Source organism: Carassius auratus, chromosome 40, assembly GCF_003368295.1.
Source record: "Carassius auratus strain Wakin chromosome 40, ASM336829v1, whole genome shotgun sequence".
Taxonomy (NCBI): Eukaryota; Metazoa; Chordata; class Actinopteri; order Cypriniformes; family Cyprinidae; genus Carassius; species Carassius auratus.
The window spans coordinates 15,024,187-15,050,015 of record NC_039282.1 but is presented as its reverse complement, the minus strand read 5'-3'; the positions used below and the strand labels follow the sequence as shown (position 1 = coordinate 15,050,015).

Here is a 25,829-nt window from a genome sequence, read left to right as displayed (position 1 = left end):
TTGTGAGGCTGTTTTTTAACCTGGGTCATTAATATGCACCTGCACAGCTGTTAAGGGTTATCTGTGTCACACGGGAGTGAATCATTGACAGTCTTCACTAATGTGTGCCAGAGTCTGAATGCTGTGACCATGGATGACGTGACATATTAACAGACCTGTGGATCGTGACTTTCTCTGCGTTTCTAAATATAACCTCGGCGCTGACAAAGTCCGACAGAGATGAATAAACCTCCAATGACTGATAATTATTTCAGTGCCTGTTCAAGGATAGACTGCAGAATGTATTTAATGTAATAAAGTAATTGAGTTATTTTCCCTTTTCAGTGAATAGTGCTTTGTTGGCTTTTTCAAATATACTGCTGGCATGTTTTTAATATTTGATGATAATTAAGTTTGATTGCAATAAGTCATGGAATGAATTCTTACATTACACTTAATGGTAGAAAAAATGGTCTTTTAAACATTTTAAGACGTTTTTACCACTTGCATAGGTTGCAAAAGCGTATGCAGTGTTTTTAGCTGAAGAGAGACCCCTGTTGGTTCAAATGTAAATTTGCTCTCAAATGCAGCACATACCTCAGTGCCTCCTTCATTTTAGTTCAAAGTATTTGATACAGAACCAGAAAGCTTAAGTAATTTAAAAATAATAACATAATCGCAGCATGGTATTCTTCAAAGTAACTGGAAGTGTCATATAAACACCATTTTACATAAATATGATATTTATTACCTTCTGATACCATCATTTTACTATGCTACCAGCACATTGTTTTTTATAAGAACCATTCTTAGATACAGTACATAGACACTGAGTGAAATGACAGAGTTTGCTAGACTGCAATAAGTGTCTAAGGTGGTTTTTTTTTCTTCTTCTTTTTTTACCTGCTACAGAGCAAGAACAAAACACATGTTCTGATAATTGCAACATCCTACAGCTGTGAGACCTTGGCACGGAAAACCAAATTGCATAGTGTTTATATCACAGAGGAGTGTGAATTACAGGTTACACTCTATGTTCATGACATGGAAAATAGTTGTGAAATACTGTTGATTTTAGGTGCAAAGATATGACATGTCATTATAACAGCGTTCAGGCCATTTTTCACAAACTAAACATAAGTACAGGTTGTCATAGTGTTTTGTGTAATTATGCTCATAACATTCACACATGCCCTGAGTTGGGGGGAAATCTAAATAGAGGAAGTGACTAAGAAACAGATAAGAAGCCTAATTTGTCCACCTATTATTATTATTTTTTTAAATGGTTAAAATTTCCCTGAAAACCATGACCAAAACTGAAAGTTCAGCTATCATTTACTACTTTATTTCAAAACAAAACTTGTCCACTTCGACAACATTGTGAATAAGTTACACCAAATGGGAACTACAGCTTTCAAGCCTCAAAAGGGCAAAAAAAACCCCATCATAAAGTATGTCATATGATAGCTTTGGGTGAGAAGAATTTTAATGCATATGTTCACCGAATATATTGACACCTTGTCTTGGTCTTGAAAGTCAAGGTAGTAAAAATTGACTAAATCAGAATCAGATGATTCGTGGAAAAAAATCTGAAAGTGAAGGAATGTGCTTAGAAGGATATGAGGGCGAGTTATTGTTGACATGATTTCCATTTCAGATGAACTGTTACTCATTTTTTCATTTTGATCAAGGTAGAAATATGTTTTCTCCTCTTTTATCTGTAATCATTAATCTGATCTGTCGATTCATTTGGTTTCTAGAGGACTAACACATGCTGAAATCCATGTTAATTTTGCTAATTGTCTGAAAAGTGACAAAACTAAAAGAACAGACCTTCTAAGATAGCTGTAAAACACTTTAGCATGTGGGAAAATGGCTGTAGTCCAGCGTCTGGAAATGTTTATCTGGCGCACGGAGAATGTCTGCTAGATATATTTTTCAGGAAGCTAATCTGATTGATTTTTTACTTTTGTGCCTTGTTTAGGGGAAGCTCCTGAGGTATTCTCGTGGTTCAGGTTGAGCTGCGTTTCCTTGTATAGCAGCTCACTTGTGAGGTTTTAATGGAGCATGAAGACATTTTGACCTCTGAGGTCAGAAAGTGAACACCTGCTCTATGGCACCGGATTATAGTTTCTTGACACTTTTGGCCACAGCTTGGAAAAGTTTTCTCCATTACGTCTCGTTATTGTTTGTTTATATTTAGACTGTCAAGAATAATTAACTTGAGCTTTTACGATGAAATAGACAGACTGCACAAATCCAAACTGCACTTTTGTTGTCACCTCACTTTGGGTAAAATCCTGAAACCAACCGCAACCTGTTTACAAAGCGTCACGTTTAACATTCCCCAGATGTTTGGGAACATTCAGAGCATTGGACCTAACCCTACAGACCCCCAATCCTTATTTAGCCCTCTCTTTTGGGCTTTGTGAAGAGCTTATAGTCACTGCTCTGCGGTTAGGAAAATTGATAAAGTATGAACATCTTGGTTTGACTTGAAACTGGAGGAGTGCTGGGTTTTGCCGTAAAACCTTGGCGTACTTCATTGCAGTAGTTATTCACAGCAGCTGCAACCTTAAAAAAGAATGAAATCAATTTCCAGAGCCACAATGCAAAGATGTCATGTTTTTTTTTATTTTATTTTTTTATACAGCTACACTATAATCCTCCCATATATTTCCCTTTTTCCTTTTGTGGAGGAGTTTTCTGTTGTGTATCATATTTTACACAAGTCACGTGTCCGCTGTGACAAATAACCTAAACTGATTTTCCATGGTCAAACCAATCAAAATATTAAGTAGACAAGGCTCTTCCACCGCGTGCAGGACTCCCGAAATGAACATATCGTCTTAAGCTGCCATTTTTGATTAGGATTCAAACAATGCCGGATGTATTTAGATTCACGTTGATGTCAGTAGTTACAATATAATTATTTATAATGGACAGAATGTAAGTTTTTCTATAAAGATTAATAGTTCTATTTTGAATCCACTTGTACTCTTAATGCGACTTTGTTGTCATTTACTCAGTTTGTTATAATTTACCAACCGCGTATGCCATTTTAAATCTTTATTATTTTGACATTTTGAAGAAACTACATCTAGGTCTTTTTCATAAAAGATAGTCCAAACAAGTTGTGTGCTATATTTAAGTCTTCAATTCATACCAGCAAATTCATTTGAGCAAAATATTTGGATTATTATTTTTTTTTTATGTTCCTTTAGTTACAAACAGAACACTAAAACGAATGCTGTATACATTGAAATGACTGATATAGTAAAAGATACCAATACTCAATCCAGCCCTAAGAACCAAACTAGCAAGAGTGACCCCAAATAAGGCTCGCCCAGATTGAGATTTGTGGATGAAGGAGGATAATCAGTGGGTGTCTTTGAATGGTTCAGCCAAGTGTGTTACCACAGCTGAGCCAGTCTTGTTTGAATTAATCTCAGGACACAAACACAAAGAGTGACTTATGACCCAATGATCTTTATCAGCAGTCAATATAAGCTCTCACTGAGTGCCTTTTGAAGGTAGACCTACACTCCTGCTTTTTTTCAAAGAAAGAGGTCAGCCAAACAGATACTTTAGAAATCTTTTATTAGAAATGGTTCATTTTGGCTTATAAGCTTGAGTTAGATCATGAACATCAGGAACATCATGCCATGGAGAAAAGTCACAGAAATGGCGCAAGTACAGTAACTGTCTGCGACTTCACATCTAATCGTTTTACTAACCCTGATTTGGTGCTAACGTAACTGCTGTTTTTCGGCATAAAATGAGACATGATCGGGAAATGAGTATTACCAAAAAACCCCGCTGACTTAATCCATGTTGTTTTTGCCAACTGTGAAGGCAGCAGTTCTTCCGAATGTTTTGTCAGCAAGAAGAATTTATTATGTCTTTTGTGGAGGGCTGCTTTTGTGCGTATTTCCCAGCGATTGTAATTTCCTTTGGCCTATAGCCCAGCTGTGAACCTCCACTGGCAAAACTCCTGCCACCGACCTGGGGACGTGTGATATTGAGAGATTATAGAGTGGCACCTCTCTTTAATTTAACTCCCGACCTTTGTATGTAGGATGTCGCCCATTAGGGGTTCCAGAAGCACTGGTGCTCATGTTAATTAAAGCTTAGTCTGTGAAATAATAGAGGAGAATTACCACACCATTGCCACTATGACCTAGGGCATTTCCCTGTGAAGCCACGTTTTGCTGCGCCAGCAGTCCAGACCTCTGAATTTTGATGACCAGACTTTCGATAGTTTTTGGCACTGTCTGTCAAGCATCCAACTGAACACAAACAAGTTGAGTTGAATTCAGATGATCACACACACGGCTGTTTCTTCAAATGTGGATTATTGTGTAAACTAGTCACTAGTCCATTAACAGTATATATACATTTGTCATTAATGGATTTTTTTTTCTCTGAAAATAATTAATAATTTTTCCACATAAATTAAATAAATAAATAAATGTATGCATTTAGCAGACACTTTTTTCCAAAGCAACTTACAGTGCATTCATTCTAATGTTTTTTACTTAACGTGTTCCCTGGGAATCGAACCCACAACCTTTTGTGCCGCTATTAAGGATAATTTCATAGGTATCATATATATCATAAATGAACAAAATTTTATAATTTCACATTATTAGCACAATTTTGCATTTATTATTAAAAGGATGATTGGATATAATGTGCATGTGTGCGAAAACATTGTTTATGTATATATATATATATATATAAACTGATAATAGCTGATTTATTTTTTTGCAGCAAGAAATCCTATAATTTTAAAAATAAATAGTTAATTGGAATCAAACACAAGAGTATATTAAATACTGAAATACACAGGATTGTGGATATTTTTATTTACATAAACAAATCGATGTGCATATGAAGTGCATTGATTTTTGTTTTAGAGAGACATTTAAGAAAGATGCCTTACTTTGTTATTATGTGGTCATTATGATCTCAAAGTTCAAAACGACCCATGAAATCGGGCTCTCTAATACATATATATATATATATACATATATATATAAAAGGCACATGAAAGTGGCCAGAACAAATGATAAAGTCATGGAGATGGTAGCAGGCTGCACTGAAGTCAAACGGTCCACAAAATAGGTTTCATTCTTTGCTAATGCACCAAGTGAGCTGCCACATATCCATTTAGACAAATATGTGATGCTGATGCATTGGTCAGATGTGTTTAGGTACTGGGTGAGGTGACTCATTACCAGTTTATAAGTGTTTTGGTGAGGCATGGATGCTGCTTTGACGTCTGTAGACTCATTTGACGTAGACACAGAGTGAATGGCGTTTTTAAAAACCCGGTGTCCCAAATGTTTGACCGTAATGTTGTGATCACGTTGCGCTCAACTGCAGACTTGTTTATAGATTGGCTGCCCTTTACACTATACGCATTGTGTGGTCGTAATCTAACCCCCAAATGAACAATAGTCAGAAGGTAATCTGAGCTGGATTTATGTCTGTTTTGGCGTGACACACAGTATTACTAGCCAGATGGAGCGTATACACACTTTGAACACGTCTGCATGTCCCTGTCCTCATCACTTCTCTTTTCATGCATACAAGAGCCACATAACAACGTCTAAATATTTAGCTCTTGTTCGAGGACATTACTTTTAGATCAAAATGTGGGATAGTGATATACAACTGATGATAAAAGCTTTCAAAAAAGGGGCACAGGCTTAAAAACTATTCAGAAAATTATTTTATGTCATGTAATGACAAGAATATCGTCAAGACTTTTTTCTATAGGATTTCTGTGCCGGTGCCAATCTTGCTTCAACCACTGAAAAAAAAAATCAACACAATCCAGAAAGAGTATACTAGAGTGTATATAAAGTATGGGAGCCAAATATATTTTAAAGAAGTCAAATATATTATTGAAGACTAAATCAGCATATTAGTATGATGTTTAAAGGATGATGTGACGCCGAAGACTGGAGTAATAATGCTGAAAGTTCAGCTTTGCTTCACAGGAAAAAAATACATTCTAAAATCTATTAAAATAGACCAGTTATTTTACATTATAATAATATATCACAGTATTGGAGTTTTGCAGCCATGTATTGCAGCCATAATGAACATAAGAAACATCTTTCAAAAACATACTTTTGTTGTCTTTTGAGTTAGTATAGTTAGTCTTTGTTTACACCTACATATTTGGTCCACCGATACCTGACTCATTTTGATATATAGTTTTCCAGTGTCTTATCAGATGTTTTATGACACATCCAGTGCAGAGGTTTCCACAGACAACAGACTCGTGTTTATCTGTCGTTTAGTACAGACGTCAGTGTCCTCTTAGTGGAATCAGCAGTCAAAACAGAGCATGCGTTTGAGCTCCAAGAGGTGTCTGTCAAACCTGCGTCCCCTCGGGGGCGTCTGACTCAGCTGCTGGAACGTTGTATCTGTGCCATGAATTATCTCCAGGTGTTTTCCAATGAGAGCATCAGGCTTTACAGTAATAGATTGTGGGCTTGTATCACGGCTATTTTCAGTCACTCACAGCCCCGTCTGGCTGATTCATAACCCATAATGGCTGGTATAGAGTCTCACTTGAAATCCCTCAATATATAACATACTAAAAACCATTTTAACATTTGTAAATAATGTTTACAGCTATGATCCAGTCCAAAACCATTGTTAAAGTAAAAACTCAATCAGACAACAAAGATGTTGTTTTGAGTTTAGTGGAATGTTTGCTGGCATTCTGTTGGTGGCAGTCTTTTGTCTTCTTTCTTTATTGTTTGATCCCACTGCAGAAGCTACAGCCCACAAATGGTTTCCCATAATGCTTTGGGTCACATTGCTGATGTATGTAATATTCAGTGGGCGGCAGACACTTAGCTGACACTAGATAATATTAAATGCCGTATCTCCCCCCAGTGAATCACTTTAGCGATCACCTGCTTGAAGTGTCACATACTCCTACGGCTTCCCATCATGCCGAGGGGCGTTGCAGGAATTTGGATCATTTTGGTTGCCCCCAGTTCATCAGCAACAGCAACTCTCCAAAAGTTTCCAAAAGGAGGTTTTCAAAATGATGCCATAGAAAAACTCTTTGGTGAAGAGTGCTTGCTCATACAGGAAGATTTTACCGACAACAAAGTCGCCCCCCCAAGCTATAAAACTCATAGTTCAGGGAAGTGAGACATCTTGTAGTCTTTATTAGATGAGCTAGATTGTAGGTTTGGGAGACTGATGGGATCAGTGGGAGGTTGATTACATCATAAAACGGGAAGAAAATAAAATCCCGCATCGCCAGCGTTGGAGGGTGGCCGAAAGGAGATTGCCAAAAGAGAAAGAGTGAGTTGTGATGGTTTAAGTGGAAGAGTTAAGAAAGCATGAGGAATGGAGGGGGTAGATGCTGGAAGGGGGCTCGGACTTGAGAACCAATGAGAGTTGGAATAAATCAAAGAGAGAGGGAGTGAAAAATAAAGGGGAGGGAAATAGGAAGTGAGAGAGAGAGAGAGAAACACAAAAGCTGAGGAGAAAGAAGCAGAAGAGAGGAGAGTTAGGAGAGTGCAGAAAAGATGGTTTGGGGAGAATGCATTTTAGTTTAAAGTTTTAGTTTTTTTTTTTTTTTTTTTTCAGGATGAAAGTCTCTCGTAAGTAAATCTATGAATTTCTTTTGTGTTTCATTAATCGTTTACTCCACTCTGTTGTAATTTTTACAGTGCAATAAGCCTAATGGATTGATTTACTGCTCATTCCATGCCTGTGTAAATTGTGAATTATGTATCATCTGTGAAGCTAAACATTGTGACCGAGTTTTCAAGGTTAAATAACACTAAAATTATTGTACCGGTAGTAAGTTTTGTAAGAAAATGCCATTTTAATTCAATTCAAATAAAAATTGTATGCCATTTCTTGGAGACAATTTTAACTCCTAATAATAATTACAAATAATTGACAATTTTTTGTTCATTGTATTAAAGCTGCGGTAGGGAACTTTTGACGTTCTAGTGGTTAATAAACAGAACTGCTTGCGTCTTGCGGAAGAACATCGTAGCCGGAACCCGAAGCAATCTAAAATAGTCCGAATATAAACACTTATTATAGGTGCACCCTAGTGATTCAGGACAAGCTAAAAACATGGTTTGGAAAATGGATTCATGGTGTACTCGCTTATTATATACATTTTTCTACATTTTGAACACAAACAAAGTTACGGACCGCAGCTCTGATTGGTTGTTTCTTACCGGGAGCGGTCTGTAACTGCAAATGGCAATAGGACCACTGGGAGGAGCCAGAGGAGCTTGATTTTTTTCACAGATTATCTGTCTCATATTCTACTGTCAGGACATAATGACAGGTTTAACAAATATGTAAACAATATATATTTACAAAAGTTACCTACTGCAGCTTTAAGTTCCTAATGGGACTTGTGACAGCTTGCCAAAGTGCCAGCGTGTGCCATGGCTGACCTTGAGGGAAAACCGTATCCCACCTCCTTTTACGTAAGGTTATTCAATGAGGAAAGGAAGGTGTCTGTGTTTCTCACATATTTAGCGGCACTCTGCTTTTAGCATTGTGTTGGTGCCGTGCTATGTTACAAAGTTATTGTTGTGGCAGTCATTGAACACTGCACGCAGTTTGATCACTTTTAAAAGCTAGAGTTTCTCTGCTGGCAGCAAGCTCTTTATAGCAGGCTGAGCTCTTTATCCTTCTGATTCTATGAAAAAAGGACAATGATGGAAAAAATAGTAGCTTTTGGGATAGTGTTATGGAATGCCGTGTGACGTGGAATTCCCAGCTTGGGGTTCCGGCTGCAGCTGTCTGACGTTGATAAAGGTGCCGCTACACTTTGAGTGTTACTGTACAGCACAGGACGTACAGTTGCCCTCAGCACTCCTGGGAATGGATGCTTAGTCACAAAGGAGGTTCCTTAACTTCCTGTTGAACCAGGGGAATGGCCTCAGTTTTCAGTTACAGGCACAATGTTGACTGCCACATAGAGTTGTTGTGTAAATAAGATTTTTTTTTTTTTTTTTTTTTTGCATTGCTTAAGATGAACAATTAGCTGATATTTTGAGATTTTTTTTAAAAATAGATGCTCATTTGTCTATTAAAAGGCATTTTTGACATTTATGCTCAAGTGAGTTTATAAATTGCATGTTTATAATTTATAATAGTTTTACATATTTAAATAATGTTTAACACAAGAATTGCCTTTTAAAGTTTACTTAAGTTGTCATCTACAAAGCAGTTATTGGTTGGTTTGAATGTTATGTCTATTAAATAGCTATTGGACTGCAGAGTTTAGGTCCATGAGAGCTTATGAATCTGATCAAAATTGAATTGATGAATTGTATAAATGTGTGTTTGTATATATATATATATATATATATATATATATATATATATATAAAATATGTATAATATACATTAAAAAGTGTATTATTTTTATTATTTGTTAAATTAATGTTTTTATTATTAGCAACATGGTGCATTAAATTAGTTAAAAGTGACATTTACAGACATTTACAATATTAGAAAAGATGTATTTCTAGTACAATGTTATTTCTGCTGTTCTTTTGAACATTCTATTTATTAAAAAATCCAAAAAAAAAAAAAAAAAAAAATCAGTTACCACATAAGTAAAGGAGCACAACTGTTTTCAACATTGCTAATAATAAGAAATGTTTGAGCATCTAAACATCATGTCAATTGATAAAGTCACACTGAAGACTGAACACTGAATAAATTACATAAAAAAAAAAAAATTTAAATATAAAACTTAGTGTTGGTATCACCTGCTCGCTCAATCAGTAAACATTGTTAGTGTTACATATTTAGGGAGAAACTTGATAAAAATAGCTCCATAAAAAATATTTTGTAGTTAGTTGTATTATGGCCTTTTGATCCTCAAGGACATATTATCTGCTAATATTTGCCAGTATGTTTGCTTGTAACATGCGTTTATTTACTTCTGTAAGATAAAGCCCTCAGAGGTTCCTGTTATAGTTGTACTGAGTAGCTATAGGCTGAGAGCTTCGAGGCTCATAAAGAACAATCTTATATCCATTGACGTCTGCAGCATTTAGTCCTTCTCACAGGAGCTGCTGAAGTGAACAAACCGTATTGTTGGGTAAAGGAGGTGACACAATAGAGTGGTAATTTTAGTGGGGTGGAGGCTGCGCAGGAATTCTCACCACCGTTATCAATACGATGAATGGAAACCCAAGTGGTTCGCTCTCTGACGCAGCTACACTGCTCCGCATGCTTGAAGGGCGGGAGACCCTTCGGGACGTGATTTGGATCGTCAAACAGTTTGGCATGAGATTCAGGCTCCATTGAGCTTTGAGCAGTGGTGCTGTATTATTGAATTTACTTGTGCTGAATAAGTGAAGGTGACCTTATATTGCTGAATAAGGTGAGAATGATTTGAATGGTTGTTAAAGATATTTTGTTAAGGATTCATAAAAAGGTAGTAGAATATTGTTGTTAAAATGCATTGATTATTGATTGACAAATTAACTGAACAGGATCTACCTACACTGGATTATGTCAATGGGTGTCTATGTTTCTATGTCTGTCTGCATTTGTTTAAACTTGCTGATTTTTTTAATTAATTCCTCCCTGTTTCTTTCTCATCTTATCTAAACTTCTTAGGGAATTTTTGGCTTGATCGCTGGGGATTTCATGGCTATTTTATTTCTAAGTTGTGTTTTTTTTATTGTGAAAAGTGCTAAACAAGTACATTGTAATTAAACTGAATGTGACTTATTATTAGATGGTATTAAAATGTCGCAGGCTACATTTGTAGATGTTTTTCATTGTGATTTGTTGACAATGAACTTGAGGAAGTCGATAGCTGGTTGAACTGTTTGATCTGAGCACAGTTTGAGACCTTACTGAGATCTTTTGAAGAAACGTGAGATTAATGAGGTGCTTTTTCTCAGTAGACAAGGAAACTTTTGCGAAAATAGGATACACTCTTGTGTTTTAATGACCAGGCGGTCTTTGACCTTTTTGGTCAACTCTAAACCAGTTGTTTTGCTCATAGCAGCCCCACAAATCAATATATTTATGAATGTTCCATGCTCTCAGGCAGATGATATTAATCATGCAGTTTCCTAGCTTTACTCCAGAGCTGATCACGTAAAGCTTCAGACATTCTTGTGCATTGTTAACCCTCCATAAGCTCTGCGTCAGCTGACGTCTGCTGGGACGTGTCACGTAAAAGTCTTTGATTATATGAACAGGATTCTGTTGCCAAAACGTAACTGATCTCTTGATCCTGATTATGAGCAGACTTTACAGGCTCACAGGACTGTGTGATTATCTTGTAACCTGGCTGGTTCCTGACCTACAAGAATAACCTTGTTCATGCAGTGGCAGGAAAGGAAACATAATTAAATCACACAGAACTGATTATGTTATGTAATTTCTCGTCACTGTTTCTCTCTCTCTCCGTCCCTCCCGTTCTTCCTGTCCAAGAGCACACAAGCTCTTCTAAAAATAGTTTTGAAGATAACTGTCCTTACTAGGATGCAGCAAATTTCAAATGTCAAACATTTAGTCTTTCAAACTGCAGCTGTATATATATATATTGAATAGATAGATATGTTTTATGATACTGAGAAGTACAAACATTTTGTGTGTTGCAGAAATCGAGGCAAAGGAAGCTTGTGACTGGCTTCGAGCGGCAGGATTCCCCCAGTACGCCCAGCTCTTTGAAGGTAACGCTTCACTACATAACATAAACATAGCAAATGTTATCCTCACACCCAACTGTAAAGCCATAGTTACAACTGTTTCGAGGAAGGCTGCTACTCAGTTTTTGAAACAATCATATGATGTAAGCCTGATTTAGGGCAAACACAAGCTTTAAATGTGGGATCTTGTTTCCGGTGTCGTTAGAGACAGACTTGTGTTAATGGGCACTTTAATGTCTACCAGACCTCATAATGTTAAACTTTATTTAGCCCATTTATTTGCTCTGTGGTGGGATGTGTAAACTTTCATACCACCTCAAAAAGGTCTCATCTACTTATACTTTCATACCCCCATATCTGCTATTTTCATCTGAAATGTACGGGTCAACTGTAAAACTGGTTTTAGTTAAGAGGAACCGCTTTAAAATTCTAGAATATGACATCTTCAAAGAGAGACAGAGGTCATGGGAATAACCTTGCCCCCAAAACACTGCCGTTTTCACTTGACTTTGACAAACTCATTTGATCTTAGAGTGTTAGTCTTTAGATGAAATTTTGAGAACACTCCATTTTTCTTTTCTGGGATATATATTTTTCATTTCCTAGCCATTTCCTAAGTACATCTCCACATCTGAATATAATATAATATAATATAATATAATATAATATAATATAATATAATATAATATAATATAATATAATATAATATAATATAATATAATATAATATAATATAATATAATATAATAAATGGTGTATATGTAAATATAATAGCAAGTATTTATTATTAATTTTTTTATATTTGGCATTTTTATATCCACATTTTTGACAAAAATTGAATTCAAATCTTATTATATAAGAAAAATGGCATCCTGTTATACAACCCATTCTTTGTTCATTTTTTATATTAATATGTCATTGTCGTCTCATACAACATCATTGTGGAGAACAGAATATTCCCATAATGCATCTCTTCATTAGTGTTGTTTTGGAATTTCCTGCAGTTTAAAACCAGAACACTGTGCCTCTCTTTGAAACTATGTTTTTACTTCTGTATCATTCCAAAAAAGCAAAAAATACGATGAAACATTTAATTGTACTAGTGGTATGTCAGCTTCAGCAGGGTCTGGATCCAGTCACCCCGTTACATAATTTGGACACCATAATCAGTGGAAGACGTAATGGCTTCTCAAAGCCAAGCTCAGTTTTTGGGGGGGCAAACCCTGTCTCACTTTATTAGCATCTGGAAGTCTAAAACAAGTTAGCTACTCTCTTCGCCTTGGCTATTGCTCTGGAAAGAATGTGTTGTCAGGGTTTTTTTTTAAGTGTGTGGGCGCCTGGATTCCTCTGTGTTCACTGTGAACATGCAAGATTGGCCTATTAATGAATCAGAGGGAAATTATTAAGCTCCCTAAAAGACATCTGTTTTTTCCAGTGTTTGTCTGTAATGAACTTGATTGTTGAAATGGAATATGCCTGTGTTTCTTTACAGATTCTCAATTTCCAATTGACATCTCTCCTGTGAAGAAAGACCATGACTTCTTGGACAAAGACCTTGTGGAACCTCTATGTCGGTAAGGACTGTGGTGTGTTTGGTGTTTTCTGTGCGTCCTAAACAATTCCACAACGATAGCCAAATCTTTGTAGAACCTGGAAATCAGTGTCTAATCAAGAAGAAAACTAACTCTTTGAGAACAGTTTGTACTGGGGAAATATAATGAATGTAATTTACAAACTTTATTGAGTCTGTTGTTGCTTTAATCATGACATTATTTACTTCTGCCTTAGATGGAGACTGACATGAGAGAAACTACAACAGACTTAAGCTTAATAGATGCAATACACAACGACAGCAATCAAAAAGAAGAAATAAATGCACTTTTAGAACTTGCTCTCATTGCTTAGGACAATTTTTGATCTAATCATCGATTGCAGAATTTCATTCTCTACAACCATTATTGTCATCAATAATGAAAATAGCAATAAAAGAAAAAATAACTTTTGGGACCTGTCATTGTGCATTGCATCTATTAAGCTCTAATCTGTAGTTTCTGTCATGTCAATCTTCTTGTAATTCAGAAGTAAATAATGTCAAGATTAAAGCAACAACTAACTCAATAAAGTTTGCAAATTACACTCATTATGTTTTCCCAGAAATAAAGTGCAGAATGTTCTCAATGAGTTAGCTTTTTCACGTTTATACACTGAATTTGAATTCCCAAATTAAGATGAAAAGAGCCCTCCAGTGACTTTGGTTGCCTTGGAGACTGCCCCGTTAGGAAAGCATTGGGGGCAAAGAGGGGCGTACTCAAGAAGGTCTACTGTGACTCTAAACAACCCTTAAGCAACTCATCGAAATTCCAAACCTGTTTACTGTTGTGTGGGAAACAATGTCCGACATTCCCACCTCTCCCCCTGACTTCTCACTTTTCTACTGCCCCGGGAGGAGAACAACTCGGTAAACAATTCCAGCACGACATGCCCAGTAAGAGCACAGAGGAGTTTGTTAGTGGTGGATGTTTTCAAGCACCAGTGATGATGCTCAGTCTTTAAGCTTTCTTTGACACTTTGCTATGTACAATTTGCCAATGAAGACACATTACAAATCAAGCAGCATTTAATAAATAAATTGTCCGAAAGTCATCAAAGTATTATTATAACTTTAGTAATCTTTTGCCAAATGTAGAGTTCTCGTCTTACCAAAAATACAATGCTATTAGCAATACCAGTGAAATTCCTAATACAAATTTTACCATAATAAAAACTAACATGCCAGTAATGGCACTTCTTTAAAAAAGTTACATTTTAGAATAAATTTTAATGTAATCAATGAAAACAACGGTAAAACTGTAATGATGTCCTGACTTATTGTAACCAATATTGTCAGATTTTCTTTAGCAGATTGTTTAAACGTTATGTTGTCCATTGACTGGGGCTTGTTCTCTACGTTATGACTACGTTATGTTCTGTTTTATATCTGAAGTCTTTGCTGTTATGGCACACACACAGACCACTGAACAATATAAAGAGTCATAAAATGTCATGATTATTAAATAACAAACATCAGCTTGGTTTCCATGCATGTTTGTGGCACGCAATGTGCTGTTATATTTTCCATATGATTTGAGCATTAACAGCTTTTAATAAATCGTCTTCCAATGCTTTCAGATCAGGAAGGGATGCTTTTATTTCTTTTACTTTGTATTGGAAATATTGATATGTTCCAGTGTTTCTTCGAGACCTTTATTGTGAACAGTTGTAACTGAAACTATTGCTGATTCAAACAGATTTGTTCAAGGAGAACCTTGAGCCCACGACTTTGTCAAAAGCTCAGAAAGCTGCTTTACTTTCATCCCAAAATCATTATTCATATTTGACAGACCACGCAGGTGACTGACAGAGAAAGACCTATTTTCAGAAGGTTTTGGGAGCGGATTCAAAGAGAAGCAAGCGCTTATGGCGTTTGTTGGGTTTTGTGAATGTGAGGGGAAAAACAGGCCTCTCAGACCTGGAGGAGTGACTATGTGGCAGCTGGAATCAACAGCACATTAGTTGCTCGAGGGCCATTGAAAACCATGACAACTGCAGCTAGCAAGCTTTCGCCAATTAAAAGCAAGCGAGCACAAGAGAGAGTAGGACACTGGCCAATTATTGTGCTTAATTAGGTTTGCTGCTCACCAGAGCTGAGTGTTGGATGGCAGGGACATAGATCTTATAGCTTGATTATGTTAGAAATGGTCATGGAAGGCTGTGCTGTTATTGTATCCACATCCCCACCAAGCCATATGCTATGCAAAATAAAGCCAGTCGGAAGGAAAGGATTTTAAATTATTATCTATTTTCTTCCCTATTCAGGCGACTGAATACATTAAACAAGTGTGCCTCTATGAAACTTGACGTGAACCTTCCCAAGAAAAAAGTAAGTGATACATTATTTATATTTAACCTTATGGCAGTGTACATACATTGTTCTTGTGATTTAATTTTATAGTGGTTTCACTGCTATAATCAGGATGGTTATCATGCCTATAAATAAGCTATATAGTGACCAGTGCCAAATGCCACATGTACTATCTATATAAAACCCATACAACACTTTATTATCACAGTAAACTTGTTATATGAGAATGCCACTAGCATTGTCTTTGTGTGAATTGATATAACGGTTTTCTTTCTTAAAGCATACTACTGTATCTCTTTTTGTATCACCTAAAGATATTAAATAGAAACTGTGTTATATCACACTGGTTATGTAATCATTTAACAGTGGAAGGAATGTGCTCTTTGAAAACATGAAAAACCCATTTGAGTGAATCTACACTGTTACCTCTGGGGGTTCTGGATTGTGGGGAAGGAAAAAAGGAAAACAGAGACTGTGAAAAAAAAAAGGATTGGGATGGTATTCAAGTTCAGTGCTGAATTGCTAACGTAGTAAATGATTAAAAAGAGAGACATATTTACACATTTCCTTGATAACCTGCAGAGTGAAGATTCAGATGAAGATGACCTCTTTGCCATCAGTGACAAATGGACCTTTGAATGGAGCAGTCGCCGCTGGTCCAGGCTCCAAGACATCGATTGCCTGCTGAGGGGTGTGGAGAACAAGAACCCAGGGGAGAACTCTGCCCTGCGGACAACGACCAGCAGTGAGAGTGTTCTGACAGACTTGAGCGAGCCGGAGATCTCTTCCCTCCGCAGTGAGAGCAGCGGTGGCAGTGGGGGTGTTTGTGTGCATAGCCCGGAAGACTCGGACAGTTCGCACCGCACTTGCTCGGACTCTGCAGCCATGCCTGACCACACATCACTAGGTGTGACCCATCTTTCTTCAGAACTTTCGAGCTATGATTCGCTGCCTGTAAAGCATGGCAAGAGAGGACGGACACGAGCTAAGGAGTTCTTACGGCGCATGGAAGCTTTTCAGTTACGTGGAGCAATGGGTGGTGGAGGGAACAGGAGTCTTGCTATAAGTGCCCCAGTTCTCCAACAAGAACCACAGGCTGTGAAAACTCTCCACTGTGTGGACATCATCGATGGAGACATGCGTCTTGCAGATCCACCTTCCGGCATGGGGTTGCCCTCCCAGTCTAGCAGCGAAGGGAGCAGCAGCCAGTCCAGCGGGAGTGCCGTCAGTACGCCAAATATGAAGGAACGCAACTTTCATCGGGCTGATCACAAGCGCAGTGGGATGTACCTGGAGGACTTGGATGTGTTCTCCAGTTTCATCAATGGTAAGCGTGTGGCTGAGCAGAACCGACGCAATGAGTTCTACTCCTACGAGGATCTGGTGGTGCATATACCTAAAGATCACAAGCCTGGAACCTTTCCCAAAGCTCTGTCCATCGAGAGTCTCTCACCCTCAACGGCGATCTCCATCAACTGGCACTCGGCAAGAATGGACTCAGATGTTCGGCATCCACCTAGCTTCAAAAAACCTCAATCAGTCACACAGTGCTCCACCCGAGGCAGTCGGATCAGCATTTACGACAATGTACCCAGCTCGCACCTCTATGCCAGCACCGGTGACCTCATAGACTTGGAAAAGGAAGACCTTTTCCCACATTTGGATGATATTCTGCAGCATGTTAATGGACTGAAACAGATCGTGGACCACTGGTCCAAGAATGTATTGCCTAAAAGTGAAAACTTGGGGAAGGACCGAGTTGGTCTTGTTGGTCAAGGGCAAGGCAACCAGCAATCATCCAGTCAGATCACATTGGATTTTGAGGGACATTCAGTGCAGGAGGGTCAGGCAACCCCCGGTGATGTAGACAGGGATGGGGTGTCACTTAATGAATCAGAATTCACAGGAATGAGGGAAAGGAGAGACTCAGGGGTCGGGGCTTCACTTACCAGACCAAGACGGTAAGATTCTGATCTAACAATGCTATGCTATATGTGTTGCATTAAGTTTTGACAGGATTGGTTGACTGTTTAAAATAACATGAATGCATGTACACCAAAACCTTTATGTAGTAGTTTTAAATGCTATTTTTGGGTGGTTGTCACCTCAAAGTCAGCCATTCCTTTGCCCCAATCCCTAACATGGTTCCCTGCTCTTTGTTTAGCTTGCGATGGCCTAGTTTCCAGATTTCCAACCGCCTCAGCCATTCGGTCGCCTCTCTCCAGATCGCCAGCCAATCTGCGGCCCAGCTTAGCCTGCTACAGAAATTTTCCTTGCTCCGTCTCACTGCCATTATGGAGAAATACTCAATGTCCAACAAACATGGCTGGACCTGGTAAGAATCTTATGATCCTATGAGATCCTATGAGATTTATGCTTCTGTTTTGCTGCAGCTTATAGCTTCCTTCTCTAGCGGTCATTGTGATTAGCATAAGATAGCAGTAAATCTTAATTCATTCGCCCTCTACTGGTCACTGATCATTAATGCACCCTGCTATTGATAAAACTTTGATGAAAACTTCAGTTCATTCAGAGTATTATTGTTTATTGTTTGTTTTACTTTTATTACATGTTGGCCTGTCGATGACTGTCCCAAAACATAAAATATAAAAGATGCCCCAGGGAAGTAGACGCTTACATGGTATAAAAGCCCCATACACATATATTTTTTGTATCTCTCAGGTCTGTGCCAAAGTTTATGAAGAGGATCAAGGTTCCAGACTATAAGGATAAGAATGTGTTCGGGGTTCCACTGATTGTGCATGTGCAACGCTTTGGTCAACCTTTACCTCTCAGTGTCCAGCAGGCTTTGCGCTACCTCAGGAGCCAATGCCTTGATCAGGTTAGTCAGGGTCATCAAATCAACAGTAAAACTGTATAAAAATCTGATGGCAATCTGAAAACAGTATCATAATAAAGAAAAGTATTTTGGAATGGAATTTTGGATGACTATTTTTGTAGTCATCCTTGACTGATTATCTTTTGTTTACATTTTTTAAATGGCTAAATAATTATTTTTAAATGCGAATGTACATAATCATGTATGTGAACATTATATTATATTGACTTATAAGTTAGCTTAAGTTTTTTTTTTCAGTTCTAATGTACAATTTCTTGTTTTCAACATCCTAAAAAATTATAGAAAATTCACTATTTAAAATGGTCTTTTCTAGGTGGGTCTTTTTCGTAAGTCAGGAGTGAAGTCTCGTATCCAAGCTCTCAGACAGATGAATGAGAATTCTCCCGATGATGTCAGCTATGAAGACCAGTCTGCGTATGATGTGGCCGACATGGTCAAACAGTTCTTCAGGGATCTGCCTGAGCCACTTCTGACCAGCAAACTGGGTGAAACCTTCCTCCACATTTATCAATGTAAGAAAAACTTCCCAACTCTAACCCCTCTCTTACGTAATTCTCATGCATTTAGGAAGAGAAAAACAGATTTCCTTTTGTCACCCGATCCCTGTTTCCTCTTTAGATGTGCCCAAAGAGCAGCGCTTGCAGGCTGTGCAGGCGGCTATTATGCTGATGTCAGATGAAAACAGAGAGGTACTGCAAACACTGCTCTGCTTCCTGAGTGATGTCACATCCTCAGTGCAAGAGAATCAAATGACGCCCATGAACATTGCAGTGTGTCTGGCACCTTCGCTTTTTCATCTCAACATCCTGAAGAAGGACAATCTTACACCAAGGTAGATAACATATCTACTATTAATCTATTGTCATATATAACGTATAAATGTCATCATTATATATCCAAACAAATGAAACTTTTCAAATAATGAATATGGAATAACGTATTACTTGACTTGAATTTATTATTTTAATAATATTACATTGTATTGTTTAAAGTAAAATGATTTAACTTTTTATAAAGTGTCTTAAGTTATTGAAATTTATTTTAATGAAAAGTTTATTGTCATCTTAATTAAATCAATTTCTGCTCTGTCTACAGAGCTATGCAGATGCAGAAAAAGTATGCTACAGGGAGGCCAGACCAAAAGGACCTGAATGAAAACCTGGCTGCCACTCAGGGCCTGGTTCACATGATCACAGAGTGTAACCGCTTATTTGAGGTGAGACACACACGCATCTAAACTTTACTTACAATGCACTCGCATTTTTTCTTTTTGTCCCTAATTGTTTTATTTTGCTTCAGATTCCACATGGAATGGTGACACAATCACGAAACTCCTATGTGGAGGCCGAGCTTCAGGCTCCCACCATTGAGGAGCTCTGCAAGCGGCAACATCAAGAGGAAGAGGCGGAAGATGAAGGCTCTTGGCCTGCATTCATGGAGGCCAGGCTGCAGGGTCTCCTCAAAGAAACACGGGAAAAGGCCAAAGGCTGGGTGTCCTGTCAGAGCACCAGCGACACAGAGCTGTCCTATAAGAAGGTATGACTGGAAAATTCATTTAATATTAAAGGTATGACTGGAAAATTCAGATAATATTACAAACAAATACTAAGTGAGGTTCTTTGGTTTAACTCCAGGTGGGTGATGGGAACCCTCTGCGGCGTTGGAGGGTCTCAGTGGAGGTGGAAGCCCCTCCGTCTGTGGTACTAAACCGTGTTCTTCGGGAACGCCATCTGTGGGACGTGGATCTGATGAATTGGAAAGTGTGTGAGGTCCTGGACAGGAAAACGGAAGTGTTCCAGTATGTCCTCAACTGTATGGCTCCTCATCCCAGCAGAGACTTTGTAGTGCTCAGGTGGGTCTGTCTGTTCACTGAGGGAATGACGTCGTCCTTTCTTTATTAAAAAAAAAATGATATACAGATTTATGGAATACTGACTAAACCAGTGAGATAGAAGGGTTCCCACAGTCATGTAAAATGTGGGAATTCTGGTGAATTGAGGTAGTTTCAGACCTGGGAAAGCCATGTAAATTAGTAAACAATATATATATATATATATACACACATACATATATATATATATATATATATATATATATATATATATATATATATATATATATATATATATATATATATATATATATATATATATATATATATATATATATATATATATATATATATATATATACACACACACACACACATACGTACATACATATATATATATATATATATATATATATATATTACATTTTTGTAATATGTGTAGAAAATACTAGTAACGTTATGTTCTATCATTTCATATAGCTCACAGAAATGTCCTTACATAGCAAAAATAGATTACTGGAAACTTATAGAAAATGAATTGGTCTAAAAAAAGTGTTAAACCTAAAAAAATTTTTTTTCAATAAATCAGTAATAGGATTGGTGGATAGATTTACAACATAGATAAAAGATGACAGCGATTTTTTTTATAAAGTTCCACTGATGTTTGTGTTCAGGTCGTGGAGGACGGATCTGCCGCGGGGGACGTGTTCTCTGGTCTCCCTGTCTATTGAGCATGAGGACTGTCCGCCTGTAGGGGGCATCAGAGCTATAGTTATGGAATCCAATTACTTGCTGGAGCCCTGTGGCTCTGGCAAGTCCAGACTCACCCACATCTGCAGAGTGGACCTGAAGTGAGTAAATATATCTGACCGACTCTCTCATACACACAAATATAATTCTATGACTGTAACCACATTGTTCATAGAAATCCATACATGTCATGTCCTGTACTCTTTTTTTTTTTCAGAGGGAGAACTCCGGACTGGTATAACAAAGCATTCGGACACCTTTGTGCCGATGAAGCTGCTCGTATTCGCAATTCCTTCCAGCCAATCCAAACAGAGGGTCCAGAAACTAAAATTTGAGCCCTGTACTCATTATGGAAATAGAAATCTCATTTCTGTGACTTTATAAACCCTGAGAAATGTCTGCCCTTTTGCACAATGGGCAGAGTTGCCTGGTCTGGGTAATAAACCTAAATGGGAATGTTCGTCAACTTACCAATGTACCTTTAGCTTGTCCATTTTTAATATTATCTTATTGTAACTATTGTTATTTGTATTGTAATTAATTATTTTATTATTTTATATGATCTTATACCATGTATAGGACACCTAAGCTCTTAAGTGCTTCTGGGAAGCATATATTTTATTTAATCAAAAAATAAATCTATATTTGCACATGCATGCACTGCATGTCCATGTATGTGTTTGTTTGTATCTGTGTATGTCTACACACAGATCTTGTAAAGACTATATATATATATATATATATATATATATGTATATATATTTAAATTCTCATGTAGTACAAACATTATGTATACATGTGTCTGATATCTCCTTTTGCACAGATATCAGTTTAATTCATATGGTACAAAGTGTTACTCTGTTTGTCCATGTATGGGTGTGATATTGTGGAATTTTTACTTGCTTGTTTTAAAGGATTGACAAAATGACTTGGGTTTGATATTCTCAGACCTGCTTTTATAGTACAGGATTACATTAATGACAAAGAGATAATGATTTTTCATTAAACTATGTAAATGAATTCATATTAATTTGTTTACTGTCTATTTGATGCTTAATTTCTTACATAATTACCGATACTGACAGTTTTTCATAACAACAATAATACAATAACTATAATCAAAATCATACACTACCTGGTCAAAAGTTTGGAGTCAGTAAGATTTATTATTATTATAAATATTTTTATTATTTTAAAGAAATTAAAATAAAATGTTCGTTTGAGCTTTCTATTAATCAATCACAAAGAAATTGTTTCAACAAAAATTATTTAGCAGCACAAACAATTTTAACCAATAATAATAAGACAAGTTTCTTGAGCACCAGGCACATCAGAATGATTTCTGAAGGATCACTTGACACTTAAATCATACTAACACAACTGCAATAAATTGTAATTTTTATATTATTGTAATATTACACATTATTACTGATTTTTCTGACCCAATAAATGCAATTTTTAAGAGCATAACATACATTTTTCAAAAGCATAAAAAAATGTTATTGACCCAAAAATGTAAATTGTAGTGTAATACAATGACAATAAAATAAGAGTGATTTTTTTTCTCCCCACCAGCATTTGCTTAACACAAACCTGCAGTTCTGAAACTGGTGAAGCACTTTATCCACTAGATGTCAGTGTTTATCTATGACAAAGCTTTTTCCTTCCTCTCAATGACTGCCAGATTGACTGGTAAATATAAAAAAGCTTCAAATGCTGCTCGGTTTCTAGAGATAGCTTTACTTTGCTTTGATTTTTAAACGCAGAATTTGTTTTGATGTTAAAATTGGTGACAACAAAGCCACAAACAAACAGAAATATCTAAATTTTTAATGCATGTTTAAATAATAATGAAGTGCACTGATTACAAATGAAAATTTTTTTTTTTGCTGTAAACTAATGCTCATGGATTTCTAAACATCTGACAGCATTACAGACGGACACAGTGAGTAGTCTACGAGATATAAGAAAGTAAATTTTATCATTTCATTTGGAAATCAAGGTCTGGATTCTGGAGGAAGATTGGAGGAATCCAGAATCCACTGTGAAGTTTCTGAAGTCAGTGATGATTTGGGTGCCGTGTCATCTGCTGGTGTTGCTCCATTGTGTTTTACTAAAGTCAAGAAGTCCAAAGTCAATGCAGCCATCTACCAGGAGATTTTGGAGGACTTTATGCTTCCATTTGCTGTCAAGTTTTATGAAGATGCTGATTTCATTTTGCAGCAGGACTTTAGCACCTGCCCACAGTGCCAAAATCACTTCCAAGTGGTTTGCTGACCGTGATATTGCTGTGCTTGCTTGGCCAGCTAACATGCCTGACCTTAACCTCACAGAGAATCTATGGGGTAATGTGAAGAGGAAAAAATAACATCTGACAAACAATACAGAGGAGCTGAAGGCTGCTATCAAAGCAACCTGGGCTTCAAAATGTCTCAGCAGTGCCACAGGCCGATCGCCTCCACGCCATGCCGCATTGAAGCAGTAATTTGTGCAAAAGGAGCCCCAACCAAGTATTGAGTGCATAATAAAACCTGCTTTGGAGATCTTGAACATTTCTGTTTTCTAAATTTTTTTTTTTTTTTTTTTTTTTTGATCTTTGAGAAAATATTCACATTTTTTTGAGATACTGAATTTGTAAATTTCCTGAGCTGTAAGTCATAACCGTCAGAATAAAAAAAGTTAAATACAAAAATCTTGAAATATTTCAGTTTCTGAGCAATGAATCTAGAATATAAGAAAGTTTGCTTTTTTGAATTAAATGACACAAAATAAAGAACTTTTCCATGATATTCTACATTTTTTTAGATGCATCTGTAGAGGGCGTTTTCCCAGCAGGAGAAACATTTGATCGGTTCCCAGATGAGTAATGCAAACCCACATACGACATCACTGAACAACATAAATTAGAAAGGGAAGCGAGAGCTCAAGTACAGTGTGTGGAGCACCTGCAGACCTGTACTAGTATATACAGTGAATCTGCCACATGCGTTTGGACTCTTACTGCACAGCCGGTAGATATTAAATGACTATCGGAGATTTGTTTCCCCTTAAAGTGGCCGTAGATATCTCATCGAACTTGATTTGACTAAATCACCTCCTTTTCTTGATGATACAGTGCTGTTTTTAAATACCGCGGCTGATAGGATATGGCGAGCGTTCAGACGGTGGCCACGCCGGGCGACAGAGCACCTCCTCCCGGCCACAGGCAGCACGGAGCCGCCGCTGCTGCGGGCTCCGGTACCGGTGACATGATGATGTCTTGCTCCGGATCGGTGGTGCTGCCTGCCGGGGTGATAAACCCCTCGGTCCCGATTCGGAATATCAAGACGAAATTCGCAGTTCTCACCAGTCTCATCCAAGTCGGCGAGGTCAGCAATAGAGATATAGTGGAAACAGTGTTGAATCTGGTAAGTAGCACTTCTTCTTTGTGGCTGGGTTTCAAAACTCACTGCTAGACAGCATTTTTGAGGCGCTTTGAATGATCCAGTGGATTCCAGAGAGGCAGTTCTGTTGGTTTTGATGAACACTGCATGAACGAACCCCATGAATGAATGATGTTGTTGTGATATTATATCACAGATTGTGAATATTAGGATGGGGCTCTTATGTGCTCATTATAGTCATGTGTCTGTCATGCTTATTAACAGCAACCAAACAGGTGTCCTTGTGTAGTTGATATGCAACCTGTAAAACAGTCCTACACTGTAAAAAAATGTATAAACTCCTTAGAAACATGTCAAACTGTCTAAACATGTTAGACTTTTTGTTAAAAACAATTTAATAGTGGTGAAAAAAAGTTTGCTTATCTAGATAAACCGCACAATTATTTATGTGTTTATTTTTTTCTTGTGTAGCTATTTGAATCTTAATAATCAAAATGATAAAGTTTATTGTGTAAAAAAATATATATGTCTAACTTTGTAAACAAAATATTTGTGGGTAAGATTTAAATGAGTAATTTATCCCACTTTATTCAAAATGACAAAATTTAGAGGAGCATCCAGGCCTAAAAATGCCCTTCTTTCTCTCACTTCTTTATTAGTACACATGCCAATCCAGAATATCACTTTTTTAGTTCTCAGTGTTAAAGTCATAAGCAACATTATTTCCATTTAAAAATGATATATGCTATGTATGGAGTATCTGGGAAGTAAATAGGCTTATATCACAGCATACAATGTTAGTCTGAAAGCACTATGCAATTAAGATGCAGTGGAAATGAAACTTTGTCCTTGTGTGTCAGTGCTCAAGTGTCAAGTGTTTTGTAACATTTTTCTTATGTTGCACACTGAATCAAATTTTTTTGATTATGCTTAGTCTTTGACTGTAAAACAGGCAGACTCTTGTTTAGCTAATGCACTTTAGTCTTACGTTAATAGTGTATTTGCTGAGTATGTGTTAAAATATGCTTTCGTGGAACACACATGTCCCGAACCAGGGTGTTTGGTCAAACATTACTTATTCTTTAACTCTGGTATTGCAGAATGTTTTGCACTTCTAAATAACCTGAGTAATGAGATGTCAGACAAACAGCACTGACCTAATCGTATTATGAAATTTAGCCTCCCAGGTGGGATTTTCCAGTCAACTTGATTGATTTGACAAATACAGATGCTCTTTGTTTGATGTTCTGACCTTAGGAATATGAATTAAGCAACTAGAGGCTCATCCAGCAATGAAAAACTCAGCATCAGGTGGTTATTTTGTGTCTGTTGTTTGTCTCACACAACAGCAGTGCACAGTGAGTCAAGGAGGCGATGCTGACAGCATTTAGACAACAAGTCTGTTCCTGAGCTCACAGGTGCTGCTGTTTATG

At 37.2% G+C, this 25,829-nt stretch overlaps 2 protein-coding genes across 7 annotated transcripts in view; both read left to right on the top strand.

Moving 5' to 3' along the window:
- Positions 1–22,039, top strand: part of LOC113058677 (stAR-related lipid transfer protein 13-like) — a 62,367-nt gene extending 40,328 nt beyond the window's left edge. For 4 of the 6 annotated variants that reach the window (XM_026226806.1, XM_026226810.1, XM_026226808.1 and 1 more), the window contains 13 exons: positions 11,625–11,696; positions 13,164–13,245; positions 15,527–15,590; positions 16,155–17,533; positions 17,737–17,907; positions 18,255–18,414; positions 18,746–18,944; positions 19,051–19,264; positions 19,528–19,648; positions 19,732–19,968; positions 20,067–20,284; positions 20,938–21,114; positions 21,231–22,039. In XM_026226806.1, coding sequence (XP_026082591.1) covers positions 11,625–11,696; positions 13,164–13,245; positions 15,527–15,590; positions 16,155–17,533; positions 17,737–17,907; positions 18,255–18,414; positions 18,746–18,944; positions 19,051–19,264; positions 19,528–19,648; positions 19,732–19,968; positions 20,067–20,284; positions 20,938–21,114; positions 21,231–21,348 — 3,212 coding nt within the window. In that variant the 3' untranslated portion in view covers positions 21,349–22,039. Of the gene's footprint in view, positions 1–7,414; positions 7,620–9,974; positions 10,388–11,624; positions 11,697–13,163; positions 13,246–15,526; positions 15,591–16,154; positions 17,534–17,736; positions 17,908–18,254; positions 18,415–18,745; positions 18,945–19,050; positions 19,265–19,527; positions 19,649–19,731; positions 19,969–20,066; positions 20,285–20,937; positions 21,115–21,230 lie in introns of those variants that run through there. The other 2 variants (XM_026226811.1, XM_026226812.1) reach the window with 2 other exon arrangements.
- Positions 22,040–23,890: 1,851 nt separating this feature from the next.
- The window catches only part of LOC113058938 (neurobeachin-like), a 61,685-nt gene continuing 59,746 nt past the window's right edge, over positions 23,891–25,829 (top strand). Inside the window, exon 1 of the mRNA XM_026227187.1 lies at positions 23,891–24,420. Within this exon, the coding sequence (XP_026082972.1) occupies positions 24,160–24,420 (261 nt within the window). The 5' untranslated portion in view covers positions 23,891–24,159. The remainder of the gene's footprint in view (positions 24,421–25,829) is intronic.